The sequence below is a fragment of the Loxodonta africana genome, chromosome 11 (genome assembly GCF_030014295.1).
Source record: "Loxodonta africana isolate mLoxAfr1 chromosome 11, mLoxAfr1.hap2, whole genome shotgun sequence".
NCBI classification, from domain to species: domain Eukaryota; kingdom Metazoa; phylum Chordata; class Mammalia; order Proboscidea; family Elephantidae; genus Loxodonta; species Loxodonta africana.
The window spans coordinates 98831542-98845573 of NC_087352.1; the positions used below are offsets into that span (position 1 = coordinate 98831542).

The following is a 14032-nucleotide window of genomic DNA, read 5'->3' on the forward strand; positions in this document are numbered from 1 at the left end:
CCCCCTAGCTCCTTTTTCCCTCCCTTCTGCCCCTGGTAACCACTAACAAACTTTGGTCTCTATACATTTGTCTGTTCTTGTCTTTTTTATATCAGTGAAGTCATACAATATTTGTCTTTTGTGATTGACTTATTTCATTCAGTGTAATGTCTTCAAGCTCCATCCATATTGTAGCATGTATGTTCCACGTTTTGTTTAAAAGCTCAGGTTGCAAATTGTTTGGCCCTATGCTGGAATTTAACCAATGGCACTACTTCTGTAGAAACTGGAGCTTACAATTTTGATAAGGAAATAAAAGTATTCATACTCTGCTCTAATCTATTACAGTTTGTAATGATATTTTATTTTTTAAAAGCTCAAAATGCAAAACAAAATACTGTCGAGTAAACAATAGAACATTCAATGTTTACAAAGATTAATAAAAAAAAAAACCTCGGAGAGCCAATTAATTCCATTTATGTCTTGGAGCTATTTAATAGAGGTATTTGTTGTAACACATGGTTTTAGTTTAACATAAGCTCAATACTTCTTTCTGGAAACACTTAACCTGAGTTGGAAATGAAATCTGAATGGAAGAGATTTTAATTCACAAAAGTAATTCTCCTCAGAATACACACCATGGTTCCCAACCAAAGATTTTTCCTGGTTCAGGGCTCAGGCCCAGGACAGGAATGTGGGAAAACTCCTTGTAGGCGGAAAGCTTTGCTGAAGTCGTAGGACTGCACTTGTGAGCCCTTCGTCAGAGTGAGCTTTCTCAAGCAGCCCTGGAACGAGGCTTTGCTGGTTAGGCAGTTCTGCTTCACATCAGCTGTTTAGGGAAGAAGGAAGAGAAGGTAAACCTTGCTTCGCTTTGTTGAAATGGCATATGTAGCCCAACAGAGACAAAAATAATCTCAAGTGGTTTCTATAACAAAATTGGAAGAATTTCTTACCACATTTGTGGCTTCAGTGAATAGTAGAATTCATAGGAAACTTTAATATTTAATAATTAAAAGGCATTGTTACATTAAAGTCACAAAATAAATGTTTACATTATTATCATTTGTAACAATTACTTGGTACAGCTGAAGTGCATGATTCTGACGGAAAATTGATGTGAGATGACAAGACCCACGTTTGTTCCCTAAAATGATGTCAGATCCTTCTAGGTAAAGCCACCTAGCTTACTTTAAATCAGATCCAATGCTCTCACAGTCTTACCTAATGATTAACTTACGTGGAGAGATCATTTTATTTTTTCCAAGAATTCCCAGGTATTTGAAATAGCCTTCCTTTCTAATGGTAAAGGATTGGTCACTCAAACTATGTATTTACAATCCCTCTTCTCTACCCGCCTGAACCGACTAAGACATCCCCCAACGGCAGCGAAAGAGCGGAGCAGGTAGCCATACTTACCAGGATAGCCACCGACATACATGGGGTTGTTGGTATCTGCCGAGGTGGACTGGGGGTATGGGCTTTCAGCACGAACTGCATTCCCATCGACAGTCAGAACCACGCGGTGTTTGCTTTTGTTTGCTTGGAGTTTGTGCCATTTCCCATCACAGAGAGTAGCCCTAGCTTTGGGCTCATATGTGGCTGTTATCCTCCCGGCACCATTGTTAACATGAAACAAAAGCTAAACACACAACAGACAAGTAAATGTCGTGGTAAATTTTTCCATACTTAAGAAACACAGTCCATTTGTTTAAGCTCTTGGAATGGAGGAAAGCATGGCATTCTGCTAAAAAGGAGAGCTAACTATTAAAAAACAAACAAACAAATGTCATCATTTTGAAAAATAACCTCTTAAAGGATTCAGATGCTATACTACTCTTAAAATTTTCAAAAGGGCAAATGGCCACCTCCAGGGGAACAAGCCTGAGTCACCCTCTCAGTAACATGCCCACTGGATGTTGATCAGTAGGATATCCTACAATGGGTGGACAGGATCTCAGTATTCACACCTGCCCCCTTGCCCTCTTCTTCTCTACTTCATACTCACATCTAAACCAAACTGCCTCTAGATCATCTCACTGCCTCTACACAGTGCTCATGGCAAATTTTCCCCCTCACCTATACCTTAAAAGAATTTTGGAAACTTTGTATCCACTTGCAAATTTTTATGACATGTAAAAAATTTTATCAGAAGTATAGTGACTGTCAAAAAATGTAATTTTTGGTATATTTTGCATTTTATCCCTATTATTGGCTGATAATTTCTTGCTCTTTAAAAAAAATTAAAAATTTTTTTTACTGTGCTTTAAGTGAAAGTTTACATTTCAAGTTAGTTTCTTATACAAAAATTTATACACACATTGTTATGTGACTCTAGTTGCTCTCCCTATAATGTGACAGCACACTCCTTTCTACCCTGGATTTCCAATGTCCATTCAACCAGCTCCTGTCCCTTTTTGCCTTCTCATCTCACCTCTGGACAGGAGCTGCTCATTTAGTCTCATGTATCTACTTTTTTTTTTTTAATCTACTTGAGCTAAGAAGCACACTCTTCACAAGTATCATTTTATATCTTATAGTCCAGGCTAATCTTTGTCTGAAGAGTTGGCTTTGGGAATGGTTTTAGTTTTGAGTTAACAGAGGGTCCAGGGGCCATGTCAGAGCATTAAGTCTGGACTTTTTACTGGAATTTGAGTCCTGCACCCTACTTTTCTCCTGCTCCTTTAGGGGCTTCTCTGTTGTATTTCCTGTCAGGCAGTCATTAGTGGTAGCTGGACACCATCTAGCTCTTCTGGTCTCAGGCTGATGGAGTCTCTGGTTTATGTGGCCCTTTCTGTTTCTTGGGCTTTATATTTTCCTTGTGTCTTTGGTGTTCTTCATTCTCCTCTGTTCCAGGTGGGTCTTAGATGGCCGCTTGCTAGCTTTTAAGATCCCAGATGCTACTCACCAAAGTGGGATGCAGAACATTTTCTTAAGAAACTTTGTTATGACAGTTGACCTAGATGTCCCCTGAACCATGGCCCCCAGGCCCCCACCCCTACTACTGTGTCCCTCGAAGTATATAGTTATATTCAGGAAACTTCTTAGCTTTTGGTTTAGTCCAGTTGTGCTGACTTCCCCTGTATTGAATACTGTCCTTCCGTTCATCTAAAATAATTCTCATCTACTCTCTAATTAGTGAATACCCCTCTCTCTCCCTCCCCACCCTCATAACCATCAACAAATGTTTTCTTCTGTGTTTAAATCGTTTCTTGAGTTCTTATAACAGTGGCCTCATACGATATTTGTCCTTTTGGAACTGACTAATTTCACTTAGCACAATGCCTTCCAGATCCATGCATGTTATGAGATGTTTCACGGATTCACTGTTGTTCTTTATCGTTGCATAGTATTCCATTGTGTGTAGATACCATAATTGCTTATCCATTAATTCGTTGATGAGCACCTAGGTTGTTTCCCTCTTTTTGCTACTGTGAACAGTGCTGCAATGAACATGGGTGTGCATACATCTACTCGTGTGACCGCTCTTATTTCTCTAGGATATATTCCAAGGAGTGGGATTGCTGGATCATATGGTAATTCTATTTCTAGCTGTTCTTTTTTTTTAAAAAATTTTTATTGTGCTTTAAGTGAAAGTTTACAAATCAAGTCAGTCTGTCACATATAAGCTTATATACACCTTACTCCATACTCCCACTTACTCTCCCGAGTCAGCCCACTCCCTCCTTCCAGTCTCTCCTTTCATGACGGTTTTGCCAGTTTCTAGCCCTCTCTACCCTCCTATCTCCCCTCCAGACAGGAGATGCCATCACAATCTCAAGTGCCCACCTGATACAAGTAGCTCACTCCTCATCAGCATCTCTCTCCAACCCATTGTCCAGTCCATTCTATGTCTGATGAGTTGTCTTTGGGCATGGTTCCTGTCCTGGGCCAACAGAAGGTTTGGGAGCCATGACCGCTGGGATTCTTCTAGTCTCAGTCAGACCATTAAGTCTGGTCTTTATATGAGAATGTGGGGTCTGCATCCCACTGATCTCCTGCTCCCTCAGGGGTTCTCTGTTGTGCTCCCTGTCAGGGCAGTCATCGGTTGTGGCCAGGCACCATCTAGTTCTTCTGGTCTTAGGATGATGTAAGTCTCTGGTTCTTGTGGTCCTTTCTGTCTCTTGGGTTCATAGATATTGTGTGACCTTGGTATTCTTCATTCTCCTTTGATCCAGGTGGGTTGAGACCAATTGATGCATCTTAGATGGCCGCTTGTTAGCATTTAAGACCCCAGACACCACACTTCAAAGTGGGATGCAGAATGTTCTCATAATAGAATTATTTTGCCAATTGACTTGAAAGTCCCCTTAAGCCATAGTCCCCAAACCCCCGCCCTTGCTCTGCTGACCTTCGAAGCATTCAGTTTATCCCGGAAACTTCTTTGCTTTTGGTCCAGTCCAGTTGAGCTGTCCTTCCGTGTATTGAGTATTGTTCTTCCCTTCACTTAAGTAGTTCTTATCTACTAACTAATCAGTAAATAACCCTCTCCCGCCCTCCCTCCCTCCCCCCTCATAACCACAAAAGTATGTGTTCTTCTCAGTTTATACTATTTCTCAAGATCTTATCATAGTGGTCTTATACAATATTTGTCCTTTTGCCTCTGACTAATTTCACTCAGCATAATGCCTTCCAGGTTCCTCCATGTTATGAAATGTTTCACAGATTTGTCACTGTCCTTTATCAATGCGTAGTATTCCATTGTGTGAATATAGCATAATTTATTTAACCATTCATCCGTTGATGGACACCTTGGTTGCTTCCAGCTTTTTGCTATTGTAAACAGAGCTGCAATAAACATGGGTGCACATATATCTGTTTGTGTGAAGGCTCTTATATCTCTAGGGTATATTCCAAGGAGTGGGATTTCTGGGTTGTATGGTAGTTCTATTTCTAACTTTTTAAGAAAATGCCAGATAGATTGCCAAAGTGGTTGTACCATTTGACATTCCCACCAGCAGTGTATAAGAGTTCCAGTCTCTCCGCAGCCTCTCCAACATTTATTCTTTTGTGTTTTGTGGATTAATGCCAGCCTTGTTGGAGTGAGATGGAATCTCATCGTAGTTTTAATTTGCATTTCTCTAATGGCTAATGATCGAGAGCATTTTCTCATGTATCTGTTAGCTGCCTGAATATCTTCTTTAGTGAAGTGCGTGTTCATATCCTTTGCCCACTTTTTGATTGGGTTGTTTGTCTTCTTGTGGTTGAGTTTTAACAGAATCATATAGATTTTAGACATCAGGTGCTGGTCGGAGATGTCATAGCTGAAAATTTTTTCCCAATCTGTAGATGGTCTTTTTACTCTTTTGGTGAAGTCTTTAGGTGAGCATAGGTGTTTGATTTATCTTTGTCATTTTTGGTAATGTTTTGTATTCTGTTTATGCTTTGTATCAGGGCTCCTAACGTTGTCCCTATTTTTTCTTCCATGATCTTTATCATTTTAGTTTCTATGTTCAGGTCTTTGATCCACTTGGAGTTAGTTTTTGTGCATGGTGTGAGGTATGGGTCCTGTTTCATTTTTTTGCAAATGGATATCCAGTTATGCCAGCACCATTTGTTAAAAAGACTATCTTTTCCCCAATTAACTGACACTGGGCCTTTGTCAAATATCAGCTGCTCAAATGTGGATGGATTTATATCTGGGTTCTCAATTCTGTTCCATTGGTCTATGTGCCTGTTGTCGTACCAGTATCAGGCTGTTTTGACTACTGTGGCTGTATGATAGGTTCTAAAATCAGGTAGAATGAGGCCTCCCACTTTCTTCTTCTTTTTCTGTAATGCTTCACTTATCCGGGGCTTCTTTCCCTACCATATGAAGTTGGTGATTTGTTTCTCCATCACATTAAAAAATGTCATTGGAATTTGGATCGGAAGTGCATTGTATGTATAGATGACTTTTGGTAGAATAGACATTTTTACTATGTTAAGTCTTCCTATCCATGAGTAAGGTATGTTTTTCCACTTATGTAGGTCCTTTTTAGTTTCTTGCACTAGTACTTTGCAGTTTTCTTTGTATAGGTCTTTTACATGTTTGGTAAGATTTATTCCTAAGTATTTTATCTTCTTGGGGGCTACTGTGAATGGTATTGATTTGGTGATTTCCTCTTTGATGTTCTTTTTGTTGATGTAGAGGAATCCAAGTGATTTTTGTATGTTTATCTTATAACCTGAGACTCTGCCAAACTCTTCTATTAGTTTCAGTAGTTTTCTGGAGGATTCCTTAGGGTTTTCTGTGTATAAGATCATGTCATCTGCAAATAGAGATAATTTTACTTCCTCCCTGCCAATCCGGATGCCCTTTATTTCTTTGTCTAGCCTAATTGCTCTGGCTAGGACCTCTAGCACCATGTGGAATGAGAGCGGTGATAAAGGGCATCCTTGTCTGGCTCCCGTTCTCAAGGGGAATGCTTTCAGGCTCTCTCCATTTAGGGTGATGTTGGCTGTATAAAAATAGATGCCCTTTATTATGTTGAGGAATTTTCCTTCAATTCCTATTTTGCTGAGAGTTTTTATCATGAATGGGTGTTGGACTTTGTCAAATGCCTTTTCTGCGTCAATTGATAAGATCCTGTGGTTTTTGTCTTTTGTTTTATTTATATGGTGGATTATATTAATGGTTTTTCTAATATTAAACCAGCCTTGCATAAAATAAAAAAAATTTTTTTTTTTTTTTTTTTGTTTTTCTAATATTAAACCAGCCTTGCATACCTGGTATAAATCCTACTTGGTCGTGGTGGATTATTTTTTTGATATGTTCTTCAATTCTATTGCCTAGAATTTTGTTGAGGATTTTTGCATCTATGTTCTTGAGGGATATAGGTCTGTAATTTTCTTTTTTTGTGGTGTCTTTTTTTTTTTTTTTTACCTGGTTTTGGTATCAGGGATATGGTGGCTTCATAGAATGAGTTAGGTAGTATTCCATCATTTTCTATGCTTTGAAATACCTTTAATAGTAGTGGTGTTAACTCTTCTCTGAAAGTTTGGTAGAACTCTGCAGTGAAGCCATCTGGGCCAGGGCTTTTTTTTGGTGGGAGTTTTTTGATTACCTTTTCAATCTCTTTTTTTGTTATGGGTCTATGTAGTTGTTCTACTTCTGATTGTGTTAGTTTAGGTAGGTAGTGTTTTTCTAGGAATTCATCCATTTCTTCTAGGTTTGCAAATTTGTTAGAGTACAATTTTTTGTAATAATCTGATACGATTCTTTTAATTTCAGTTGGGTCTGTTGTGATGTGGCCCATCTCGTTTCTTATTTGGGTTATTTGATTCCTTTCCTGTATTTCTTGAGTCAGTGTGGCCAATGGTTTATCAATTTTGTTAATTTTTTCAAAGAACCAGCTTTTGGCTTTGTTAATTCTTTCAACTGTTTTTCTGTTCTCTAATTCCTTCAGTTCAGCTCTAATTTTTATTATTTCTTTTCTTCTGGTACCTGTGAGTTTCTTTTGTTGCTCACTTTCTATTTGTTCAAGTTGTAGGGACAGTTCTCTGATTTTGGCTCTTTCTTCTTTATGTACGTGTGCATTTATCGATATAAATTGACCTCTGAGCCCTGCTTTTGTTGTGTCCCTGAGGTTTTGATAGGAAGTGTTTTCATTCTCGTTGCATTCTATGAATTTCTTTATTCCCTCCTTAATGTCTTCTATAACCCAGTCTCTTTCGAGCAGGGTACTGCTCAGTTTCCAAGTATTTGATTTCTTTTCCCTGATTTTTCTGTTATTGATTTCTACTTTTTTGGCCTTGTGGTCTGAGAAGATGCTTTGTAATATTTTGATGTTTTGGATTCTGCAAAGGTTTGTTTTATGACCTAATATGTGGTCTATTCTAGAGAATGTTCCATGTGCACTAGAAAAAAAAGTGTATTTTGCAGCAGTTGGGTGGAGTGTTCTGTATAAGTCTATGAGGTCAAGTTGGTCGATTGTAGCAATTAGGTCTTCCGTGTCTCTATTGAGCTTCTTACTGGAAGTCCTGTCCTTCTCCGAAAGTGGTGTGTTGAAGTCTCCTACTATAATTGTAGAGGTGTGTATCTCAATTTTCAGTTCTGTTAAAGTTTGTTTTATGTATCTTGCAGCCCTGTCATTGAGTGCATAAATATTTAATATGGTTATATCTTCCTGGTCTATTGTCCCTTTAATCATTATGTAGTGTCCTTCTTTATCCTTTGTGGTGGATTTAACTTTAAAGTATATTTTGTCAGAAATTAATATTGCCACTCCTGCTCTTTTTTGATTGTTGTTTGCTTGATATATATTTTTTTCATCCTTTGAGTTTTAGTTTGTTTGTGTCTCTAAGTCTAAGGTGTGTCTCTTGTAGGCCGCATATAGACGGATTGTGTTTCTTTATCCAGTCTGAGACTCTCTGTCTCTTTATTGGTGCATTTAGTCCATTTACATTCAGCGTAATTACAGATAAGAATGTGTTTAGTGCTGTCATTTTGATGCCTGTTTCTGTGTGTTGTTGACAATTTCATTTTTCCATTTACTTTTTTGTGCTGAGACATTTTTCTTTGTAAATTGTGTGTTCCTCATTTTCATAGTAGTTGAATTTATGTTTGCTGAGTAGTTATATTTTTCTTGGTTTTTATTTTGAGTTATGGAGTTGTTATACCGCTTTGTGGTTACCTTAATATTTACCCCTATTTTTCTAAGTAAAAACCTAACTTGTATTGTCCTATATTGCCTTGTTTCCCTGTCCCTATGGCAGTTCTATGCTTCCTGTATTTAGTCCCTCTTTTTGATTATTGCGATCTTTTATATATTGCCTTCAATGATTCACTGTTTTGAGAGTTTTTTTTTTTTGTTTTTACAATTAATCTTAATTTGTTTTTGTGATTTCCCTATTTGAGTTGATATCAGGATGTTCTGTTCTGTGACCGTGTGCTGTGCTGGTGTCTGATATTATTGATTTTGTGATCAAACAATTTCCTTCAGTATTTCTTGTAGCTTTGGTTTGGTTTTTGCAAATTCTCTAAGCTTGTGTTTATCTGTAAATGTTTTAATTTCACCTTCATATTTGAGAGACAGTTTTGCTGGATATATGATCCTTGGCTGGCAGTTTTTCTCCTTCAGTGCTCTATATATGTCATCCCATTGCCTTCTTGACTGCATGGTTTCTGGTGAGTAGTCTGAACTGATTCTTATTGATTCTCCTTTGTAGGAGATCTTTCTTTCATCCCTGGCTGCTTTTAAAATTTTCTCTTTATCTTTGGTTTTGGCAAGTTGATGATAATATGTCTTTGTAAATTTCTTTTTGAATCAATCTTATATGGGGTTTGATGAGCACCTTGGATAGATATCCTTTTGTCTTTCATGATGTCAGGAATGTTTTCTGCCAACAGATCTTCAGCTATTCTCTCTGTATTTTCTATTATCCCTCCCTGTTCTGGGACTCCAATCACTCGCAAGTTATTCTTCTTGATAGAGTCCCACATGATTCTTAGGGTTTCTTCATTTTTTTAAATTCTTTTATCTGATTTTTTTCAGCTACATTCGTGTCAATTCCCTTGTCCTCCAGGTCCCCCACTCTGCATTCCAATTACTCGAGTCTGTTCCTCTGACTTCCTATTGAGTTGTCTAATTCTGTAATTTTACTGTTAATCTTTTGGATTTCTGAATGCTGTCTCTCTATGGATTCTTGCAGCTTATTAATTTTTCCACTATGTTCTTGAATAATCTTTTTGATTTCTTCCACTGCTTTATCAGTGTGTTCCTTGGCTTTTTGTGTAGATTGCCTTATTTCATTTTTGAGGTCATCCCTGATGTCCTGAAGCATTCCGTACATTATTTTTTTATATTCTGCATCTGGCAATTCCAGGATTGTATCTTCATTTGGGAAAGATTTTGATTCTTTAGTTTGGGGAGTTGTAGAAGCAATCATGGTCTGCTTCTTTATGTGGTTGGATATCGACTGCTGTCTCTGAGCCATCACTAAGATATTGTAGTGATTTATTCTATATTTGCTCACTGAGTCTTATCTTGTTTTGTTTTCTTTCAATATAGGTAGATGGGCTACTAGATTGTGCTGTCTTGATTGTTGTAGCCCTTGAGTCACTTATGTCCTGTTACCAGCTGGTTTGTGCTGTTACCAGATATATAAGCCTAAGAGTCCATTCACTATTCTTGAGTAGAATCTGATTTTGGGTCATCAAGTGTGTGGTGCAGACTGTCATCTATGCACCTAGAGGAGTAGTGGTGATCGTTGTATGCACCAGATTCTAGTAGCAGCAGGGGGTCACACTCCACGGGGGGCAGGATGCTGACAGGCTTCCCCCAAGTGCCAGTGAGGTAAGTGTGTCTCTTTTCCTAAAGCACTTTGGTGGGTGGGCTCTGCAGCTGTACCTTAGGCCCCCAATGCAAGTACCTCTACAGATTGGTGGGTGTCACCTTCCTCAGACACCTAAGACAGGAGGCTAGGTGGTCTGGGGGGAGCTTCAGCCCTCAGTTCCCTGTTGTGGGTCAGTGAGGGCTCTGTTGAATAAGCAGAGATATGAGACCTGGGAAACTTGTCTTTCCAGTAATCCCCTAAAACAATTACAGTCAGATCCCTATCAGAATTGCCTTTGCGTTATAATAGCCACCTTGTTCCCTTTAGGGATGAAAGCCCAAGACAGTGGATCTCATACGCTGGTACTGTATTTTTAGTCCAATTAGGGAAGGATTTTTGGTCCCTGGGTTTTTTGTAGCTGCTTCTCTCAGGCCAGGAGAATGGGTTAGGAAAAGACAAAAAGAAAAAGAAAAGAAAAACCGCAGAGCACTTCACTCTCTGGCTCAGGAAATTCCAATGTTAATGAAGCCACCTGGGAAGGGGAGGGGAGGGATCAGATAAATAGGAGAGAGTAGCACCCCAGAATATAAAAAAAACAAAGTTAATTATCTTGTTTGGTGATGACTGTTTTATCTGAGTCTCCTGAGGGTGTGTAGCCTGTGTGCGTTGGCTGGGTCGAGATTGCCCCCGAGGGTCAGGCCCACATCCTGTGCTTGTGCTGTCTCAGAAGCCTTGGTCAGTTCCTCCGCTCCTAGTCCAAAGCCCAGCGCCAAGGTTCCCTGGCTGGGATGCCGCACTCCAGGCTCCAAAATCAGTTGCTGCCTCCCGGTGACTTCTCCTCCTGTCAGCCGCGTTGCTGTGCTGCCTGCATGCACTGGCTGGGCTTCCCCCGAGGTCACTTCTGGGGGCTAGGGCCGCGACCCATGTTTGCGCTGTCTCAGGATGCTGTGCTCAGCTCCCCTCCTCCCAGTCCAAAGCCTGGTGCCAATGTTTTCTGACTAGGACGCTGGCTCCAGGCTCTGAAAGCAGTCATTGCTTCTCCGTGATTGTTCGTTCTTAGTCTCTGTCACTCAGGTCAGCTCTTTAGATCTGTGTTTGATGGTCAGGGTTCATAGATTGTCATGTATGTGATTGATTCACTTGTTTTTCTGAGTCTTTGTTGCAAGAGGGATCCAAGGTAGCTTCTACCTAGTCAGCCATCTTGGCCCCACCTCTATTTCTAGCTTTTTAAGGAAGTGCCAAATCAATTTCCAAAGTGGTTGTACCATTTTACATTCCCACCAGCAGTGTATAAGTGTTCCAGTCTCTCCACAACCTCTCCAGCATTTACTATTTTGTGTTTTTTGGATGAATGTCAGCCTCGTTGGGGTGACACGGTATCTCCTTATAGGTTTTGATTTGCATTTCTCTACTGGCTAATGATCCTGAGGATTTCCTCGTGTATCAGCTGCCTGAATGACTTCCGTGGTGAAATATTTGTTCATGTTCTTTGCCCAATTTTTTAATTCGATTATTTGTCTTTTTGTTGTTGAGGTTTAGCAGTATTTTATAGATTTTAGACATTAGACACTGATCGGATTTGTCTTAGCCAATTTTTTTTCCCCCAGTCTGTAGGTTGTCTTTTTACTCTTTTGGTGAAGTCTTTTTTTTTTTTCAGTTTTTTAATGGCTACCCAAGAGTTTATAATATACATCTTTAATTTTTCACAGTCCACCTTCAACTAATGTGGAATAGCTTCACATACAGCATAAGAACGATACAACTATGTACTTGCAATTCTCTACCCCCTCCCTCCCATGTTTTGCAAGGCTTAGATTTTTGTGGTCCCGTTTGCTGTGGCAGAGTATCAATGGGCTGTCAGAAGGGAATCAGTAAACGCTCTTGCACAGGTGCTATCAGGTGGCATGCACTGACACTCTCAATGAACCAATCAGCTCCTATTGTCCTGAAAACAGGCACCGATTTGAGCAAGATGCTAACTAGCACTGGGAGAGGGGGTGGTGAGAGGAGGGTGGATGGGGACCTCCCTGTACATATTTCATTGTAACTTCTTATGAATCTATAATTATTCCCCCCCTCCAAAGTTAAACATATATTGGGAGGGATGGGCATCAGCTGGAAAACTACTGTAGGTGCAACTTTGCTGTAAGTTTCATTTCAAAATTATAAAAGAAGTTTCTTTTGAAAAGCTTTTTAGGACTACCTGTTTTTAAATATTTATTGAACCCTTTCTCCACTCTATTATAGTAGATAATTGGATCTAGGTATGTTTACTGTTTCTCACCTTTCTGTGTCTGACACCAGGGCACAGGAGGACGCCGCTGAGATTAAGCACCTACCTTGCCACTGACAATCTCTAATCCAATGGCATCCACTTTGGTGCTGCTGATCCCCAGGAGGATGCCGTTCCCCGAGGAGGTACGGAACTCCAGGCTGATGTTTACATCTGACCCGACTTTGTAGCCTTCTTTGACTGAAAAACACAAGGACAACACAGAGTAAGAGCTGAGCCTGCCAGGCTCAGGATGGCTCAGCTCACAGGCAGGCTGTGGGCTGTGCAGTTCCGCTCCTGACTGAGGCTTAGGAGACCTGGTTCCAGCTCTTCCTCTGGATCCAGTTCCATCACCACCAGCAAGTCACTTCCACCGTCTAAGCCTCAGCTTCCACATCTGTCGGGTGAAACAATGCTCTTACAGAATGTCTGGCATGTGCAATCTGCTGGGAAAAGCCAGACTAGATAGAGAGCAGGCATGTCCTTTCAACCACTGCTGGGTGAGCATTTGGCACTCTGCACAGGCTTACATTTTGGACAAGTACCAATGCTGCCTTGCTCTATGGATACTTCCATCTTTCAGCAGTCTTACCCATGCAGTGTTGGGGGAAAAAAACAAATAAACCAAGAAACAAACAGCATTTGATCTATATAATCCCCCACTGTGTATCCAAGGGTCGATTTTATTTTGCCAGTATTTACATACTGGTTACCATCATTTACTTAATGTATCAGTCAGAGTCCACAGTAGTCTTTTCAAAAGTGGGAGTTTAATTGAGACAATTTCTATTCAGGTGATAAAAAAGCTGAGATGTCAAATTGGGGATATTAGCAATAGCAGGCGGTTGTTCTTAGCCCCAGGGCGGAAGGAAAATGGAAGAAACTAGTGAAATTGCAGCTTAGAAAAGAAGGGCTGCCCAGCAAGGGCCAGAGCTCCAGCCAGGGAGCAACTATCTGAGCCACCATAGGAAGTAAAGAGTGAAGGAGAGGTGCAGGCTGATCCCAACCATTTCTTTTGAGGCTGCTGGTAATACATACCAAGAGCAGCATATCCACTTCCTTCAAAGAAAGTTCCTTCCTGGGCCACTGCATAGCACTTGTTCACTGCAAAGGCAGATACTGGGCGGCCCTTGTCCAGCGGCTTGCTATTAATGGTCACCTCCTCAATGCAGGCAGGGATGCTGTGGGTGATCTAAACCAAACGCCACATTAGAGTAGATGTGGTGATTATACAAGAAGGGCAAGGATGCATTTTTTCCTATACTTCATCACATTTGATTCATTCATCAAAGCAATTAAAATATCTTTTTGTTCTTTAAAGTTGCTACAATACTTAACATGAATGTCTAATTTAGAGCTACCATATGAACATTTTGGCTGATAATGCAGTAAAAGTGTTCTCTGTTATTTTAATTAAATATCTTGGAAATCAAGAATGCTGAGTTTACTAATCTGTAAATATAAATTTGATGGGCTTCCTCATTCATACTATGCTCAGTGACTACAGAAATGGAAATGTTCATAAAC

General features: G+C 39.9%; 1 protein-coding gene across 1 annotated transcript in view; it reads right to left on the reverse strand.

Annotated features, from left to right (window-relative positions):
• Positions 1-317: 317 nt before the first annotated feature.
• Positions 318-14032, reverse strand: part of LAMA1 (laminin subunit alpha 1) — a gene marked incomplete at its 5' end in the record, with an annotated part of 156831 nt that continues 143116 nt past the window's right edge. Inside the window, 4 exons of the mRNA XM_023544158.2 lie at positions 318-808; positions 1396-1618; positions 12573-12706; positions 13544-13697. Of these exons, the coding sequence (XP_023399926.2) occupies positions 648-808; positions 1396-1618; positions 12573-12706; positions 13544-13697 (672 nt within the window). The remainder of the gene's footprint in view (positions 809-1395; positions 1619-12572; positions 12707-13543; positions 13698-14032) is intronic.